General features: G+C 46.3%; 1 protein-coding gene across 1 annotated transcript in view; it reads left to right on the top strand.

Annotated features, from left to right (window-relative positions):
* The window catches only part of CCDC180 (coiled-coil domain containing 180), a 50,010-nt gene that overhangs the window by 15,479 nt on the left and 19,658 nt on the right, over window positions 1-14,873 (top strand). The window contains exons 12-20 of the mRNA XM_054726887.1: window positions 684-806; window positions 2,193-2,366; window positions 3,188-3,303; window positions 4,390-4,516; window positions 5,608-5,647; window positions 5,776-6,251; window positions 7,484-7,713; window positions 12,053-12,228; window positions 14,012-14,192. Coding sequence (XP_054582862.1) covers window positions 684-806; window positions 2,193-2,366; window positions 3,188-3,303; window positions 4,390-4,516; window positions 5,608-5,647; window positions 5,776-6,251; window positions 7,484-7,713; window positions 12,053-12,228; window positions 14,012-14,192 — 1,643 coding nt within the window. The remainder of the gene's footprint in view (window positions 1-683; window positions 807-2,192; window positions 2,367-3,187; window positions 3,304-4,389; window positions 4,517-5,607; window positions 5,648-5,775; window positions 6,252-7,483; window positions 7,714-12,052; window positions 12,229-14,011; window positions 14,193-14,873) is intronic.

Here is a 14,873-nt window from a genome sequence, read left to right on the forward strand (position 1 = left end):
TTATTTTAGATTTTATGCATAAACCAAAGCTTTGTTGATAGAGAGAGCCCACTTTCTAGTTAGCGTAAGTCATTTACAGGAAATGGGAGCCCTGTCTGACTTGCAGCCACGCTGAAGCCATGCAGGATGGCGGGTTGTGCCTGTAGGGTCTGCAGTAGGACAGTGCTGAGTTCCAATTCTGGCCCCACCGTGGGCCAGCTGTGTGCCTCCAGCTTCTCTGAGCCTCGGTTTCTTCATCTGTCAAAAGGGGAGCCCTAGCCGGTTTGGCTCAGTGGATAGAGCATTGGCCTGTGGACTGAAGGGTCCCAGGTTCCACATGCCCGGGTTGTGGGCTCGATTCCCAGTAGGGGGCATGCAGGAGACAGCTGATCAATGATTCTCTCTCATTATTGATGTTTCTCTCTCTCTCTCCCTCTCTCTTCCTCTCTGAAATCAATAAAAATATATTTGTTTTAAAAATGGGGCTAATGAGAACACATCCGGGGGATTCAGTAAGACAAGGAGAGGGCAGCACACAGCACCTGGACATAGTGGGCGGACCACAAAGACAGACCATCTCCACTGCTGTGAGGGCTTCCCTGAGGGTCTCATGGATTTGGGGGAGGCAGGTCTCAGGGGCCAGGCCCAGGCCCCGAGGTAAAGCCCCCACCAGCCCCAACCAGGCTTTGCCTTGTCCCCTCCAGAAGCAGCTGCTGGACTGGAAAGCCTTCACCGAGGAGGAGGCAGAGAACATGGTGAGCCCAGCCTTCCTGCAGATGGTGGGAGTGCTCCAGACCAAGGTGGAGGAGGAGCTGGAGTCCTTGGAGGTGCGTGGCTGGGGACCCATGCCGCTGGGGAGCAGGGTGTGGTCACCCCGGGTGTTGAGCCGTGAGGAGAACAGGATTCCAGGGGCCTGAGTCCATTTCCCTCATCATGCCCCCTTCAGAGCAGTCCAGCCTCTCATCCTGGCTCCCCAGTCACCCACTGGCGCCACACTACACAGGACTCCACAGAAACCCTCTTGGGCAGTGAGTGCTCCTCGAGCCCTTACTCACTCTGGGTGCTGAAGGGCCACAGGAGCAATAAACCCTGCCCCGTGATGCTTAGAATCTGGAATGAGGTCAACAGACATTTTCTGTGAGGGACCAGATAGTAAATATTTCAGGCTCCGTGGGCTGTCAGATCTCTAACAAATTCTCACTCTACTATTGTCACACAAAAGCAGCCCACGGCGAAGTAGAAACAGACGGATGTAGCCGTGTTTCAATACAATTTTCTTTTTGGACTCTGAAATTAAAATTACATGTAATATTCACATCATTAATACCTTCTTTTTATTTTTCCCCAGCCATTTAAAAATATAAACTCTGTGCTTAGCTCCCAGGGCCAAACAGAGAAGGATGGAGGGCCACATTTAGCCCACAGGCCAAGTTTGCTGACCCCTAACACTGATGAGACTCATAGATTTTTTTTTAAAAGGGAGAGAGGTGAGGCCCTGGCCAATGTTATTTACTGGTTAGAGCATTGGCCTGCACACCTTAGGGTCAAGGGCACATACCTGGGTTTTAGGTTCTCTCCACGCCCCTGGCCTGGGCTTGTGCCAGAAGCAACCAATTGATGTGTCTCTTTCACATCAATGTCTCTCTCTCTCTCTCTCTCTCTCTCTCTCTCTCTCTCTCTCCCTCTCTTCCTCACTTTCCCGTCTCCCCTCCCACTCTCTCTCTCTCTGAAAAACAATGGGGGAAAATATCCTTGGGTGAGGATTAACAAAAAGGGGGTGGGGTAGAGTTGAGGATTTAATAGCAGAGTGTGGTGTTGGCTCTGATTCTGAGAGTTACGGAGTTTCACCGAGGGAAAGATGCCCAGGCCAAGATGGGTGCAGCCACCTGGATGCCCAGGAAAGTTTCCAAACCCCAAATGCTATCTTCTTCCTGTCAGTGACTTCAGTGGACGTGGGATGGGTCTAGACATGGGGCTTCAGGGTCAGCCAGACCAAGGGTATGACCTTGGGCAGACTAGAAGTGCTGTCCCAGAGGAGGGAGGGCCATGAGCCACGGTGGGGCCCAGAAGATGACCTTGAGGGGCGGTAATGGCCAGTCCTTGGAGACATGAGTCCTCCCCTGTTTGGAGAGGGAGCCCCGTGAGTAGGGCCCTCCTCCTCACCTGGGGGCAGTTGGCACTCAGGGCCCCTTCTCTGGGTTCTGCAACTGCAGAAGTCCTTCGAGGCCCTCACGAAGCGGGCAGAGTGGCAGAGCTTGGACCTCTTCAGCTATTTCCACGAGGCCGTGCAGCTGTGGGAGGAACATCAGGACGTGCTGTCTGTGCAGGAGCTGCAGCTTGAGAAGCGGATGGAGCAGCAGCGCCGGAAGCACAGCCTGGAGTGCCAGGTGTGGCTCCAGCACCCAGGGGATCTCCCCCGGGGGGGGGGGGAGGGGCCGTGCCCAGATTGTTTGCTGCCTGTTGGTTCTGCTTGGTGGCCTGTGAACTTAGCCAGCATTCAAATGCAAAAATGAAAAAAAACGTACAACTTGGACCCACACTTCACACAATACACAAAAATTCATTTCAAATGTAAAACCTCAAGCTAGCTGTAAAACTTGAGCCAGTGGGAAAACGAGGCTCACCTTGGTCATGGGGCCTCCTGAGTCAGGTCTGGGCTGTGCAATGGGTCCCTGGATTCAGACATGTCTGTAAGAGAGTGTGGGGCATGAGAGACAGACAGACTGCGGGTGTGGAGCAGCGGCCGCCAACCTTTTGGACCTCACAGACCACCAGTGGTCCGTGGACCACCAATTGGCGACCGCTGGTGTGGAGCATCTACTTCTGGCAGTGAGCTGGCTCCTGCCCTCGTGCCTTCACACAGTTGGGAGTGGATGGGGTCTTCTCCGCATGATTTCAAGTATGAGAGCGAGGAGCAGGGGCTACAGGAAGGTGTGACGGGCGAGCCTAGGTGGGTGTGAGGGACAAGTCCCTGAGAAGTCCCACCTGAGCTGGGTCCCCGGGGATGTAAAGCGGACAGAGAAGGACATGTCAGGCAGAGAGAAGAGCCCGAGGCCTAGAGCAGTGCCCTTTTTGTAAAAAGAGAGTCCAGGACCTGCCCTGGGCACCTGGACCTCAGATCCAGTGGCAGGGTCTCTGCATGTCACTTCTACTCTGCAAGCTCCGGTAACTCCCATCTGCTTCCTCCTGTTTCCGGGGTGGCTGCCAGGCTCAGGAGGCCCACCTCGACCAGCTGTTGGACCAACTGAGGCAGCAAAGCAGTGAGGGGTCATTGAAGTTTCACCTGGAAAAGACCAAAGACTATCTGAAGAACATGAAAAGCAGGTAGGCAGACCAGACCCCAGGAGACCAAAGGGGAAGAGCTGGAATTCATTTTCAGGGTCAGAGGCTGCCTGCTTTGGAGCCCAGCGTGTGCCCAACAAACTCAAGGCTCAACTGTTGCCTCCAGCTTTGGAGCAGGTTGTGGTCCTTTGCAGCTTGGTTCTCAGTCAGCACAGAAACTTCCAGGGCGGACATTGACCTGAAAAGTTCATGGAAGGAGATTTCAAGGCCCTGTACCTTAAAGGTCAAGAGCACGGGCTCTCTCCTTCCTTTAAATCTTAAACATACATGCTCTTTGTTAAAGAAAAAAAGAAGTTAACCAACACAAACATGTAGAAAAATTCCCCTTCTTCCTGTTCAACTCCTTGTTTTGATGGGCATGTGTACATGTGGAGATAGTGTCTTGTAAATAACGATTGGATCATACAATGCAAAATGTTATAACTACAGATATATTTCCGTTTTTAAATTACCATGTAGAATTCATTCATATAGTTGCTTTATAATGATTTAACCATCCCACAATTGATTTGCTTTTAAAGATTGGTTCCAGTTTTTCAATGTTAAAAACAGCTCTCTGTGAACCATCCTGTATCTTTGTTCCTTTGTACGACTAATTCTGTGGGGACCATCTACAGAAAAGGAATAGTACCGCTGATTGTCTGCAGGACTTCGATTCAGAAGTATTATCTTGAGGCAAATAAGTCACTCCTGAGCCTTGGTCTCCTCACCTGGGAAACAGATAAAAGCCTGGGTCTTGGAGCATCAGAGGGTTTGATGGGATCATGTAGGTGAAGTTCAAGAACAAGGTTAGGGCAATGGGCAGGGAGTGGGAACCCATGTTACAGCGCTCTTGTGTGCGTTTTCTAAATGTTCTACAGCAAGTACATGTCCCTTGTATGATCAGAAAAATAGCAAAACAAACCAAGGACTATTATTGTAAAAAGAAACCTATACAGCAGCTCTGTGCAGAGCTAAATGCCCAATTCTAGCCCACCTCCGTGGGGCCAGGAGCTTCGCTTCTGGCTGGGGTCTCCCACATTCAGCAGAGCCCTTCTTAGATGATGGTATCACCCACCTACCTCCCAGGTACGAACATTTTCATGTCATCTTGACAAGAGAAGTGATGGAGTACTCAGCGGTCATACTCAATGAACTCAACTCCTACAGCTCCAACCTCAGCAAACACTTCCATGTTCGTGAAATCTTTGAACAGGTATGGAGGGGGATACAAAAAGCCCAGTCATTCTCCGAGAAGCAAAGGATGACTTCTAGTTCTGATTTGCTTCAACTCTGAACACCTTTCCTAACCATGTGGAATTAGATTCTATGTCAGGACGTCAAGGAGTCAAAAGCCAAAAGCATTTCTAAGAGAGAGAGCACCGCTTTCTCAGATTAGAAGAGGTTGCAGGATGGAGTTACAATAAAAAGGCTAATTTGACAATTCTTTGAGTTCATTCATCCAACCCACCACTGTCACAGGCCCCTCCTAAAGTACAGCTCTGACCCACCCACTCTCCGCTCACAAGGCCCTCGCCCAGAGCTCCTAGGTGACCGCAGAGGCCCCACCTCTGGTTCCGCTAACTCCTCACTCTGCCTGCATCTGCCCCTGCCCGTCCTCCTCTCCTCCTCTGCTGGCATCTGCTTGTCTCCACTCATCCCAAATCCACTCCAGTGACAAGCACCCCATCCACCGAGACTGACCTCCCACATCACCTTCTTCACGTACTGAGCCGCACAGGGTTTAAGGGGCTTGCCCAAGATGACCCAATTTGTAAGGAGCTGGAATTCAAATCCAGACCTGCAAACTCCAAAAAGGCTAATTTGACAATTCTTTTAGTTCACTGGTGTGTTCAGTGGTTAGAGCATCGGCCCAAGCACCAAAAGGTTGCAGTTTCAATACCCGCCCCTGGTTGGGGCGAGTGTGGGAGGCAACCAAATGATGTGTCTCTTTTACATCAATGTTTCTTTCTCTCTCTCTCTTCCCCTCTCCTTCCCTTCCACTCTCTCTAAAAACCAATGGAAAAAATACTGTTGGGTGAGGATTGACAACAATATCAAAAAATGTCAGAATGAGATTTTATTCTATTAATGCCTGCTGTATGATGAAAGGGATTGCTAGTATGTTTGGGATTAAGTAAAACTGATTCCCTGGATTGGGAACACCCTGATGGCCCAGCGAAATGCCTGCATTAGATATTGGTAGAGGGGGCAGTTCCTTTTATGTAAATGAAAAGAGGTGCCCTGAGAAGTGGCACCTAGGAGGAGGGCAGTGCTGCTCAGTGTTCCTGTTTTTTTTCCTTGTAGAACTTGGATGGGGAAGTCATTTTCAAACTCAGGGAACCAGGTAAACCTTTCACAAGTCAAGTCTGATTCTCCCCGACTCCACTCTTGTATAATTTTGGGTTGGGGACACCCAATTCAGGCTACATTGGTAACCTGTCTTTCTTTGTGCTTTGGGTTGGTCCTCAACAGAAGCATATGAAAAGGATATCCAGGAGAAAATGAGAAAACTGAGGGGGAAGCAGAGGGCTACAATGGAAACGAGCAAGAGTGAGGAAAGCATAAGTGGAGATGAAAGTTTCCCTTGGTCAGCAGAAGAGGTGGAAGAAGGACAATATCGAGACATTGAACACTTCGTAACTGAAGAGATGGTGAGCCAGAGGGAAACATCTGTACTGAGTGAAGAGATGGATGGGTCGAGAGAGAACTCCGTTCAGGAATTAGAAGAAATGCAGGTTGAAAGAGACAGCTCCTTAAAATCATCCCTGAGTCAGGAAAATGTGATGGTTCAAGAAAAGGAGAAGGAAGAGAAGAAAGAGGAGGAAGAGGCAGAGGAAGAGACTGGAGAGGAGAAGGAGGAGAAAGAAGAGGAGCATGAAGAGAAAGAGGAGGAGGAGGAGGAGGCAGCGGTGGAGGAGGAGGAATTTGAGAGTTTATTTATGGCTGAGGTAGGTCAGGAATGGATTTATGCTTTGCTTGGGGAAAGTGTATTATGTTCACTCTGTGTGTCATTAATACAAGCCTGAGTCCCCAGTGACACAGTCTCGCTTGGGGTGTGTATAAGGAATTACAAAGGTATGCACACCTTTTATTTTTGCCAATAATTATTACCTAATTATTATCTCATAGCAATGTTTTTTAAAATTCACCTTCCTCTCCTCACATCCCATCCAACAACCTACTCAGAGGTCATATGACTTTCCTTGGTCTTCCCTGGTCCTCTCTCTTTCCTGGCTCCTCTTAACTGTGTAGATCAACTTACCCTCTCTATTCTTTCTCTCTTCTCATTCCCTGGTTGTGTAAAACAAAAGACCCATCTCCGAGTTGGCAGACAGAGCTCTCCTTCAAGTACAGGGAAGCAATTCTCATATCATTAAATCTTGCCCAACACGTTCAAACGCACCCAACAGTAACTTGAATTTCATAATCGTGAAATTGCAGAAGATACTTTTCCTGTGTTGCTGTGGAAGAATTGGCACATGAGATTTCTTTCTGAGCAGGGATCTCAAACTCAGATGCCCATAGGCATGTCATAGAGCTAGAGACCAAGTGTAAAATGGTGACAAGTGGTAAAGAGCATTGTCTTGTCCATTTAAGCTGCTGTAACATAGACTGGGTGGCTTATAAACAACAGTATTTTTTTTTTTCCTCACAGTCCTAGAGGTTGGGAGTCAAAGATCAAGGCACCAGCAGATTGGGTGTCTGGTGAAGGGACTTCCTGGTTCATAGATGGCCATCTTCTCACTGTGTCTTCACATGGTGGAAGGGCAGGGGAGTTCTCTGGCGTCTTTTTTTTTTTTTTTTTATGAATCCCATTTACAAATGCTCTGTCTTCATGACTGAATCACCTTCTAAAGGCCCACCTCCAAACACCAACACGATGGGGATATAAATTTTGGAAGAACATCCACCATTCAGTCTATGGCAACTGTGTAGTCATTACTCAGCCCCAGCCAACAATGTCACGTGGGAAGTGGGTTCAGAATTGCCAGGTTTTCTGATTTTTAAGAGAATTCCAAAATCTAGACTCTATGTGGAATTTCCCGACTTTAAAAGCATTATGTGGGCAACAAAAAACACACAACTACAGGCAAGATTCAGCTCATAGGTCAAGGAACCTGTGTTTGGATCCCCAAGTCTGTTTGATGATGTCAAGTGTAAAGTCTTGTTTTCTGCTTAGTCCGAAGCCCAGGAAGAGAGCCTGGGGACGGCATCCCCTGAGGACATGGAATCCTTCACCGTCTCCAGTGGGAACACTTACTTTGTCTTCATTCCCCTGGAACAAGAAGAGGATGAGATCAAGGGGACCCATTCCAACCTCTCTGACATTTTCATCGACGACACTTCCAATGCCAAGTTCCTAGAACAAGTAATCATTCCATCCAGTCTAGTTTCAGAAGTTAAGAAACAGTGAGTAGGAAACCCTTTTATTCTCATTCTCTTGTCATGAGTTTTATTAACAAGTTGAAACATTTTAACAAAAAAATGGACTAATTTCACAAGGAAAAGGAAATGTGTACCTGAGGGTATAGATAAGAAACACAAATGCCCAGGATTATTTGCAGTTACAGATACCTTCTGTGACCCCTCCACCTGTCCCAGGATGCCTTGCTGTCTTGGGCCCTGTACCGAAGACCTAGTGTTTTCTCTGCAAGATGTTTCTGGGATCTAGACCATGGCTCATCGGTAACCTTAGGGTTTCTTACTTAAAATGTTTTTTGTAGATATAGTTCATAGGAGTGAGTATATCAGTATAATATTTGGCCCTGATTATGTGACACATTTAATATAGAAATTTGAAAAAAGTATGATGAAGAATATAGAAATGACCCATAGTTCTACCACTAAGAATTTACCTCCCCTAACTCCCAAGTTTCTGGGCCTTCATGTTTGAATTTGGATCAAACGTGGATATTTGCATTTGGCTTTTGGAGAGAGCATTTCCATTGTCCTTTTGGTTCTACAACACCATGGCTAGGACTAACCAGCTATAGATCACTTGCTAGTCTACCTCCCATGTTTACACATGGGCAGGGAATAGAAGGAGTAAAGTCAGGCCTTTGTACTCTTTTTCTCCTTTATCTCGGCATCTTCTGACCTTGGAAACGTCTCCTGACTTGAACCTCATCCTCTCCTTCCTCTATCACAGGCCTGTGTCTGTCCTCTCCGTAGCCCACAGAACAAGGACCACCACAAGAGCTAATATTTACTGAGAGGATCTAATACTTTTAATAACTATAAGAGGAGTACAGTAATTAGTCTATTTTACAGATGAAGAAACTGAAGCTCAGAGAGTTAGTGACTTGAAGATCTCTGAGACAGGAAGTGGTTAGATCCATGATATGACTTTAGACCCTGTAATTCCAGAGTTTTGAACCAAATACTATGCCACCTGGCCTTGGAACTAACCAGAAAAATAGTTCTGTGTTTAAATTATTAGATTTGCATGTTGCAGGATAGCATACATGTCAAAAAGTACTGAAATCATGAGTATATAGCTCAGTGAATTATTCAAAGGGAATACCGCAGGTAACCAGTACTCACAGAAGTGGAATGTTACCAACTCTCCAGGAGTCCCCCTCAGGTACCTGTCCCAAGTCACAGCACTCTCTTCCCCGAGGATAACAAATATTCTAACTTCTGAATTAGTTTTGCTTGTGTTTCAACTTTAAATGGAATCATACGGAATGTACTGTTTTATATCAGGCGTCTTTCATTATGTTTGTAAGATTCATATATGTTTTTTAATGTGGCTATAGCTCATTTTTTTATTTCTGTGTAGTATTCAATTATAAAAAAAAATATGACACATTTTATTGATCTATTCTACTACTGATGCACATTGGGTTGTTTCCCATTTGGGGATATGCCAACAATGCCACTCTGAACATTTTTATATGCACACATCTTTTGGTGAACATATATATGTGTATGTTCCATCTTGAGGAGATTGTCTTGACTATCCTTGACCATTGGTAGGTATTTCTATATAAATTTGAATTCAGCTCATCAGTTTCAATAAGAGGACATCTGCTGAGTTGTGTGTGTGTGTGTGTTTTTTAATCTCATTGAATCTATAGATAAATTTGGGGAGAACTGACATCTTAACAATACACAGCTGTCAACATAAATTTTATTTTTTTTTTTTTATTTTTTTTTTAAATATATTTTATTGATTTTTTACAGAGAGGAAGGGAGAGGGATAGAGAGCTAGAAACATTGATGAGAGAGAATCATCGACCAGCTGCCTCCTGCACACCCCCCACCAGGGATGTGCCCGCAGCCAATATACATGCCCTTGACCGGAATCGAACCTGGGACCCTTCAGTCCGCAGACTGACGCTCTATCCATTGAGCCAAACCGGTTTTGGCTGTCAACATAAATTTTAAAAAGGAAGACGTGCCCTAATATATATATATTTCTCTGTTAGATATATAACTAAGAGTGGAATTGTTAGGACATGGAGTTATATGTGTATCCATCTTGAGGAGATACAATCAAAAGATACTGCCAAGAGGTTTCAAGTGTTTTTAACGGTTTACAACAGTGTGTGAGAGTTCCACTTGTTCCATAGCCTCACCAATACTTGGTATTATCACGAGTTTTTATTTTAGCCACTATGGTATCTGTGTAGTGGTGCTTTATTGTGGTTTTATATTTATTTTTCTGATGAGTAATGATGTTGTGCACCTTTTTATATACTTATTGGCCATTTGGTTATTTTATCTTAAAATCTTTCGCCTTTTTTTTCTGGTGGATTATCTACCTTTTTTCTCATGACTCATATGAGTTAGTTACCTCCACTAGATATGAGGTTATTGTCAGGTAAATGCATGGCAAATATTCATTCCCTCTCTTTGCTTACCTTTTTTACTCTTTTTTTTTTTCTCTGTTTCTTTTCTTTCCTTTCCCTTTTTTTTGGTTAATCCTCACCTGAGGATATTTTTTCCATTTATTTTTAGACATAGTGGAAAGGAGAGGAAGAGACAGAAAGAAACACTGATGTGTGAGAGACACATTGATCGATTGCCTCCCCCACGTGCCAGGACAGGGATTGAGCCTGCAACCCAGGTATGTGGTATGTGCCCTTGACCAGAATTGAACCCAGGACTTTTCAGTCTGAGGGCTGACGCTCCAACCACTGAGCCAAACCGGGTAGGGCACTTTATTTTATTCTCTTAAAGGTATCTTTTGATGAACAGAATTTCTAATTTGTGAGAAGTTCCTAATCATAAATTTTTTCATTAGGGTTAGTGTAATTTGTGTCCTATCTAAGAAATTTTTGCTTTCCCCAGGTCATGAAAATATTATCCTATGTTATCTGCCACAAGACATTGTTCTAAACTTCCCCATTTAGAGGTAAAATCCACCTGGAATTGGTTTTTGTTTATGGTGTGAGGTAGGAGTCAACATTAATTTCTTCCCACGTGGATAACCCGTTGACCCCAGGCCATTTGGAAAATTCTTCTCTCCCCACTGCTCTGCTGTGCCTCTTTCTGTTGCTCTGTGTGTGTGTCCTTGCAGCACCACCTCACCTTGCTTGAGCCCTGTATCTTTATACCAAGTCTCAATATCTCAAAGTGTAAATCTTCCAAATCTGCTCTTCTCCAAGATTGTCATGACTATCCTTGACCATTGGTAGGTATTTCTATATAAATTTGAATTCAGCTCATCAGTTTCAATAAGAGGACATCTGCTGAGTTGTGTGTGTGTATGTGTGTGTGTGTGTGTGTGTGTGAGTGTGTGTGTGTGTGTGTGTGTGTGTTTTTTAATCTCATTGAATCTATAGATAAATTTGGGGAGAACTGACATCTTAACAATACACAGCTGTCAACATAAATTTTAAAAAGGAAGACGTGCCCTAACTGGTTTGGCTCAGTGGATAACGCGTCGGCCTGCGGACTCAAGGGTTCCAGGTTCGATTCTGGTCAAGGGCATGTACCTTGGTTGTGGGCACATCCCCAGTAGGGTGTGTGCAGGAGGCAGCTGATCCATGTCTCTCTCTCATCGATGTTTCTGGCTCTCTATCCCTCTCCCTTCCTCTCTGTAAAAAATCAATAAAATATTTTTTTTTTAAAAAGGAAGACATGATAAACTGGGGAAATATTTGCAACTCACATCACAGTCAAAGGACCTCATGTTCCTAATATATAAAGAGCTCCTATATAAGGAGATTAATAAGAAAAACAAGCAGTTACACAGTAGAGAAATGGGCAGAATATATTAATGGATAGTATTCAGAAAAAGAAATAAAATAGTCTTAAACAAATGAAAATATGCTCAATCTCAGTCATAATATGACAAAATTGTCAAATTTAGAAGTTTGACAATGTACTCTGAGGCTATGGAGAGGTAGGTACTGGTTCCTCGCTGCTGATGGGAGTTCAGGTTGCCTTGAAGTAGAAGTACTTTGATATTGTATCTTCAAGAATCACACCTGTATTTTAGCCTTTGATTTAACAACTCCAGTTCAGGGAATTTGCCCTATAAAAATGCTTCTACACTTGACATATGTACAAGGTTATTCATTGTGGCCTTCTCTGTTAGAACAAATGGTTGAAAACCATCCAATGTCCTCTTGCAGGGGTGTGGTAAAAAAATTACAGTCCACCCAAACCAAAAACACAGTGCATTTGGGAAATAAAATAAGGAAGAAGGAGTGAAAGGGCCAAGTACTTTATCAATATGGAAAGAGCTCTCCCAGGCCCCGATTGCTGTCAGAATGACCCTCCCTGGTCTCTCCGACAGGCTTCGAGCTGGCTTTTTCGAGCACTTAGAGAAGTGGTTTGACCAATGTACCCTCAATGCCCGGGTCATCGTGTCCACCAAGATTGATCAGCTGGATTCAGAACTGGAGCTGCGCCTGCACCTGCACCAGCCAAGAGCAGAGCGCATTGAAAAGGACATCCACAACGTCAGGGCAGGTACAGTCGCTGCCTGGGAAGGCGGCCCTGCTCCAGACCCCTGGTGTCTGTGCCACCACAGCTGCACACTCACTCGCTGCCCCTTTATCTTGTTGTCACACCACGCGTGTAAGAGTTTGCTACTCTCAGGCTGGCCGAGAAGGTGGTACTCAGAATACTCATTCAAAATGTTTTAATAGTTTGTTTGTTTGTTTTAAAGAGGCATTAGATATTGAAATGAAGAGTGTTGTCCTGTTTTAGCTGTGTGGATCCCAGATCTGTTCACATACCTGTCAGATATGTGGCGGATGCCCCAGAGGCAAGCCTGTAGCTCCGGTATCAGAGCTGTCAGGCTCAACCACTGTAGCTGTGTGACTCTGGCCAGGTTACCTGACTTCTCTGATCTGTCTTTTACCTGTAGAAGAGGATGTTGTTAGTGGCAGTGATACAGTGAGTAATCATAAGCAACTCATACAATCCACAAGCCCCCTAAAGTGGTAGCCATTAATTTTTGCTTATAATTTATAACACTTAACCCTTTGCACTCGCTTGCTTTTTTCTCGATTCCTTTATTCTACTCGGGATTTAATTTTTTAAATACCCCAGATTTTACAGAGCGCGGCAGTAGAATAAAAAACTGGAGTTTCTTTTCATACAAACTTATTTATTTGGATTTTTTTATATTTCAAATTATTGATACATTCAAAGAGTAATTTTAATCTCGATGCTAACCGTGTCGAGTCACACTCGACATCCGAGTGCAAAAGGTTAAAAGTGGTGCCTTTTCTTTCTTAGGCAGAGGGGTCCATTAATGGGGGGGGGGCACACTTTTAGATGGATCCTTCAATGACCCCTGTTAGGTTTTCACTTGTGTCACACTTCAAGCTCCATCACAGACCTTCAGACAGTGCCCACAGGATCCCACCCAACCTCCTCTTGCCTGGGGTAGTGAAATGGCTGTGGACTCTGGCAACCTGGCCTGGAGTCCCAGTGCTTGTGGCCTTAGGAGACCTTCTGGACTTTTGGTTCTCATTGTCTTCATCTGAAAAACGTGCATTAACTATAAATATAAATAAGGTGCTTTCCGAAGGCTGGTTTCCTTCCCCCTCCCTGGCTCCCTGGCCCAATGCACCCTGTGGAAGTCCAGGCCAGAGAGGCAATGTCCCAGAGCCACACCATTCATTTCTGCCGGCGCTGGGACCACGGCACTTTCACCTCTCCCAGCGGTAGGGAGGTCAGATAGGGTGAGCTGGGGCTGTCTGCTAGCTCTAACGCCCTGTGATGGATCTTTTGAAGCCAAATCCTGGTTCTTTTTACTTCACCTTAGAAGTCCATTGGAATTCAGGCTCATTGGAAATGATCAAAAGGAACAACCCTCAACTGCCCAGCTGTGGGCTGGGTGTTTTCTCCCAGGCCCTCTCACCGAGATCCCTGACCTCCCCAACACCTTGCCCCTATTCCATCTGCTCCCAGGTTGCTTCTCGGGGACTCTCCATCTGCCAGGCCTTGTTCCCTTGAGCTGTAGGCAGGGTGTCTCCACCAGCAGAGACCCCCGCCCCGCCCCCTACCCATAGCTGGGCAGAGCTTCCTCTCCAGTTAGAGACCCCGGGGCAGTTTCAAATTGGCCTCCCTGATATCTGTGCCCATTCCCAGGCCATGCCCTGGTGAGAGCAGAATAAGGGACATTGTCCTGACTCGTCCCTGCTCTGCAGCAGCCTGGGAAGGGCAGCTGTCACTGTCAGGGAAAGGAATATCCTGAGGTGACTTGGGATCCAGAGGACCTCAGCTCCCTCGTTCATTTCAGCTGAGCTCTTGCTTCATCAAGAGCGTTTGGATAGCCATTGTGCCGGGGTGCTGGAGGCACTGAAGAAGGAGAAGCTGATGTTCTCCCAGTTCCAAGAGGAGCAAAACGTAAAGACTAAAAACTTCCGCAGCAAGATTTGGGACATGGAACACATCTTCCTGAATGCCACCAGGAGCCAGAAGTAAGGGCCCTGGAGTCCCCCACCCTGGCCTCCTGGAACCCAGCCGGATGGCTGCTGTCAGAGGAGTGGTCCCTCTGGTGGATAAAAGAATTGGGTTTTCCAGGCCATGGAGCAACCTTCTCTTTTCATTTCACCTCTGCATGAGGGTCAGAGTCCAACTGTGAAACATCTGTCTAGGGCCTGGGGGCTGGGGCAGGAGAGCAGCCAGAGAGAATAAAGGGAGCTTGCTCTATGCAGATGGTGTATCCCAAAATGTCCACTTCCATCTGGGGCAATCAGGATGGAGGAAGGGGGGTAGGGGCAGAATTCTCCCATCAGGAAGGAGCACTGGCCCAGCTGGAGGTAGAGATGTGCTCAGGGCTGAGCAAGGGGTTCCAGGAAGGTCATGCAGGGATTTGGGATGGGGGCTTTTTGTGTGCTCAGGGAGGCCTCAGTCCAGTAACAGGTGAGGAGCCTCACAGTTCTCTGCACAGTGGTCAGGTACACAAGAGGCAGCTGGTTCGAGTGGACTTGGGTGTGAAGAGGAAACCTGCAGGGCACTCATTCAGGGGAGCCCCAGGAAGCAGGAGCCATGCTGCTGGGAGTTAGAGCGAAGGTGCCGGAGGGAGGACAAGATGCAGTAGGGCCTGGGGATTCTTTTACCAGTTTGGTGGCAGGGGCCGGAGTGAGGAGAGAGGGGCC

This window comes from Eptesicus fuscus, chromosome 15 (genome assembly GCF_027574615.1).
Source record: "Eptesicus fuscus isolate TK198812 chromosome 15, DD_ASM_mEF_20220401, whole genome shotgun sequence".
Classification (NCBI taxonomy): domain Eukaryota; kingdom Metazoa; phylum Chordata; class Mammalia; order Chiroptera; family Vespertilionidae; genus Eptesicus; species Eptesicus fuscus.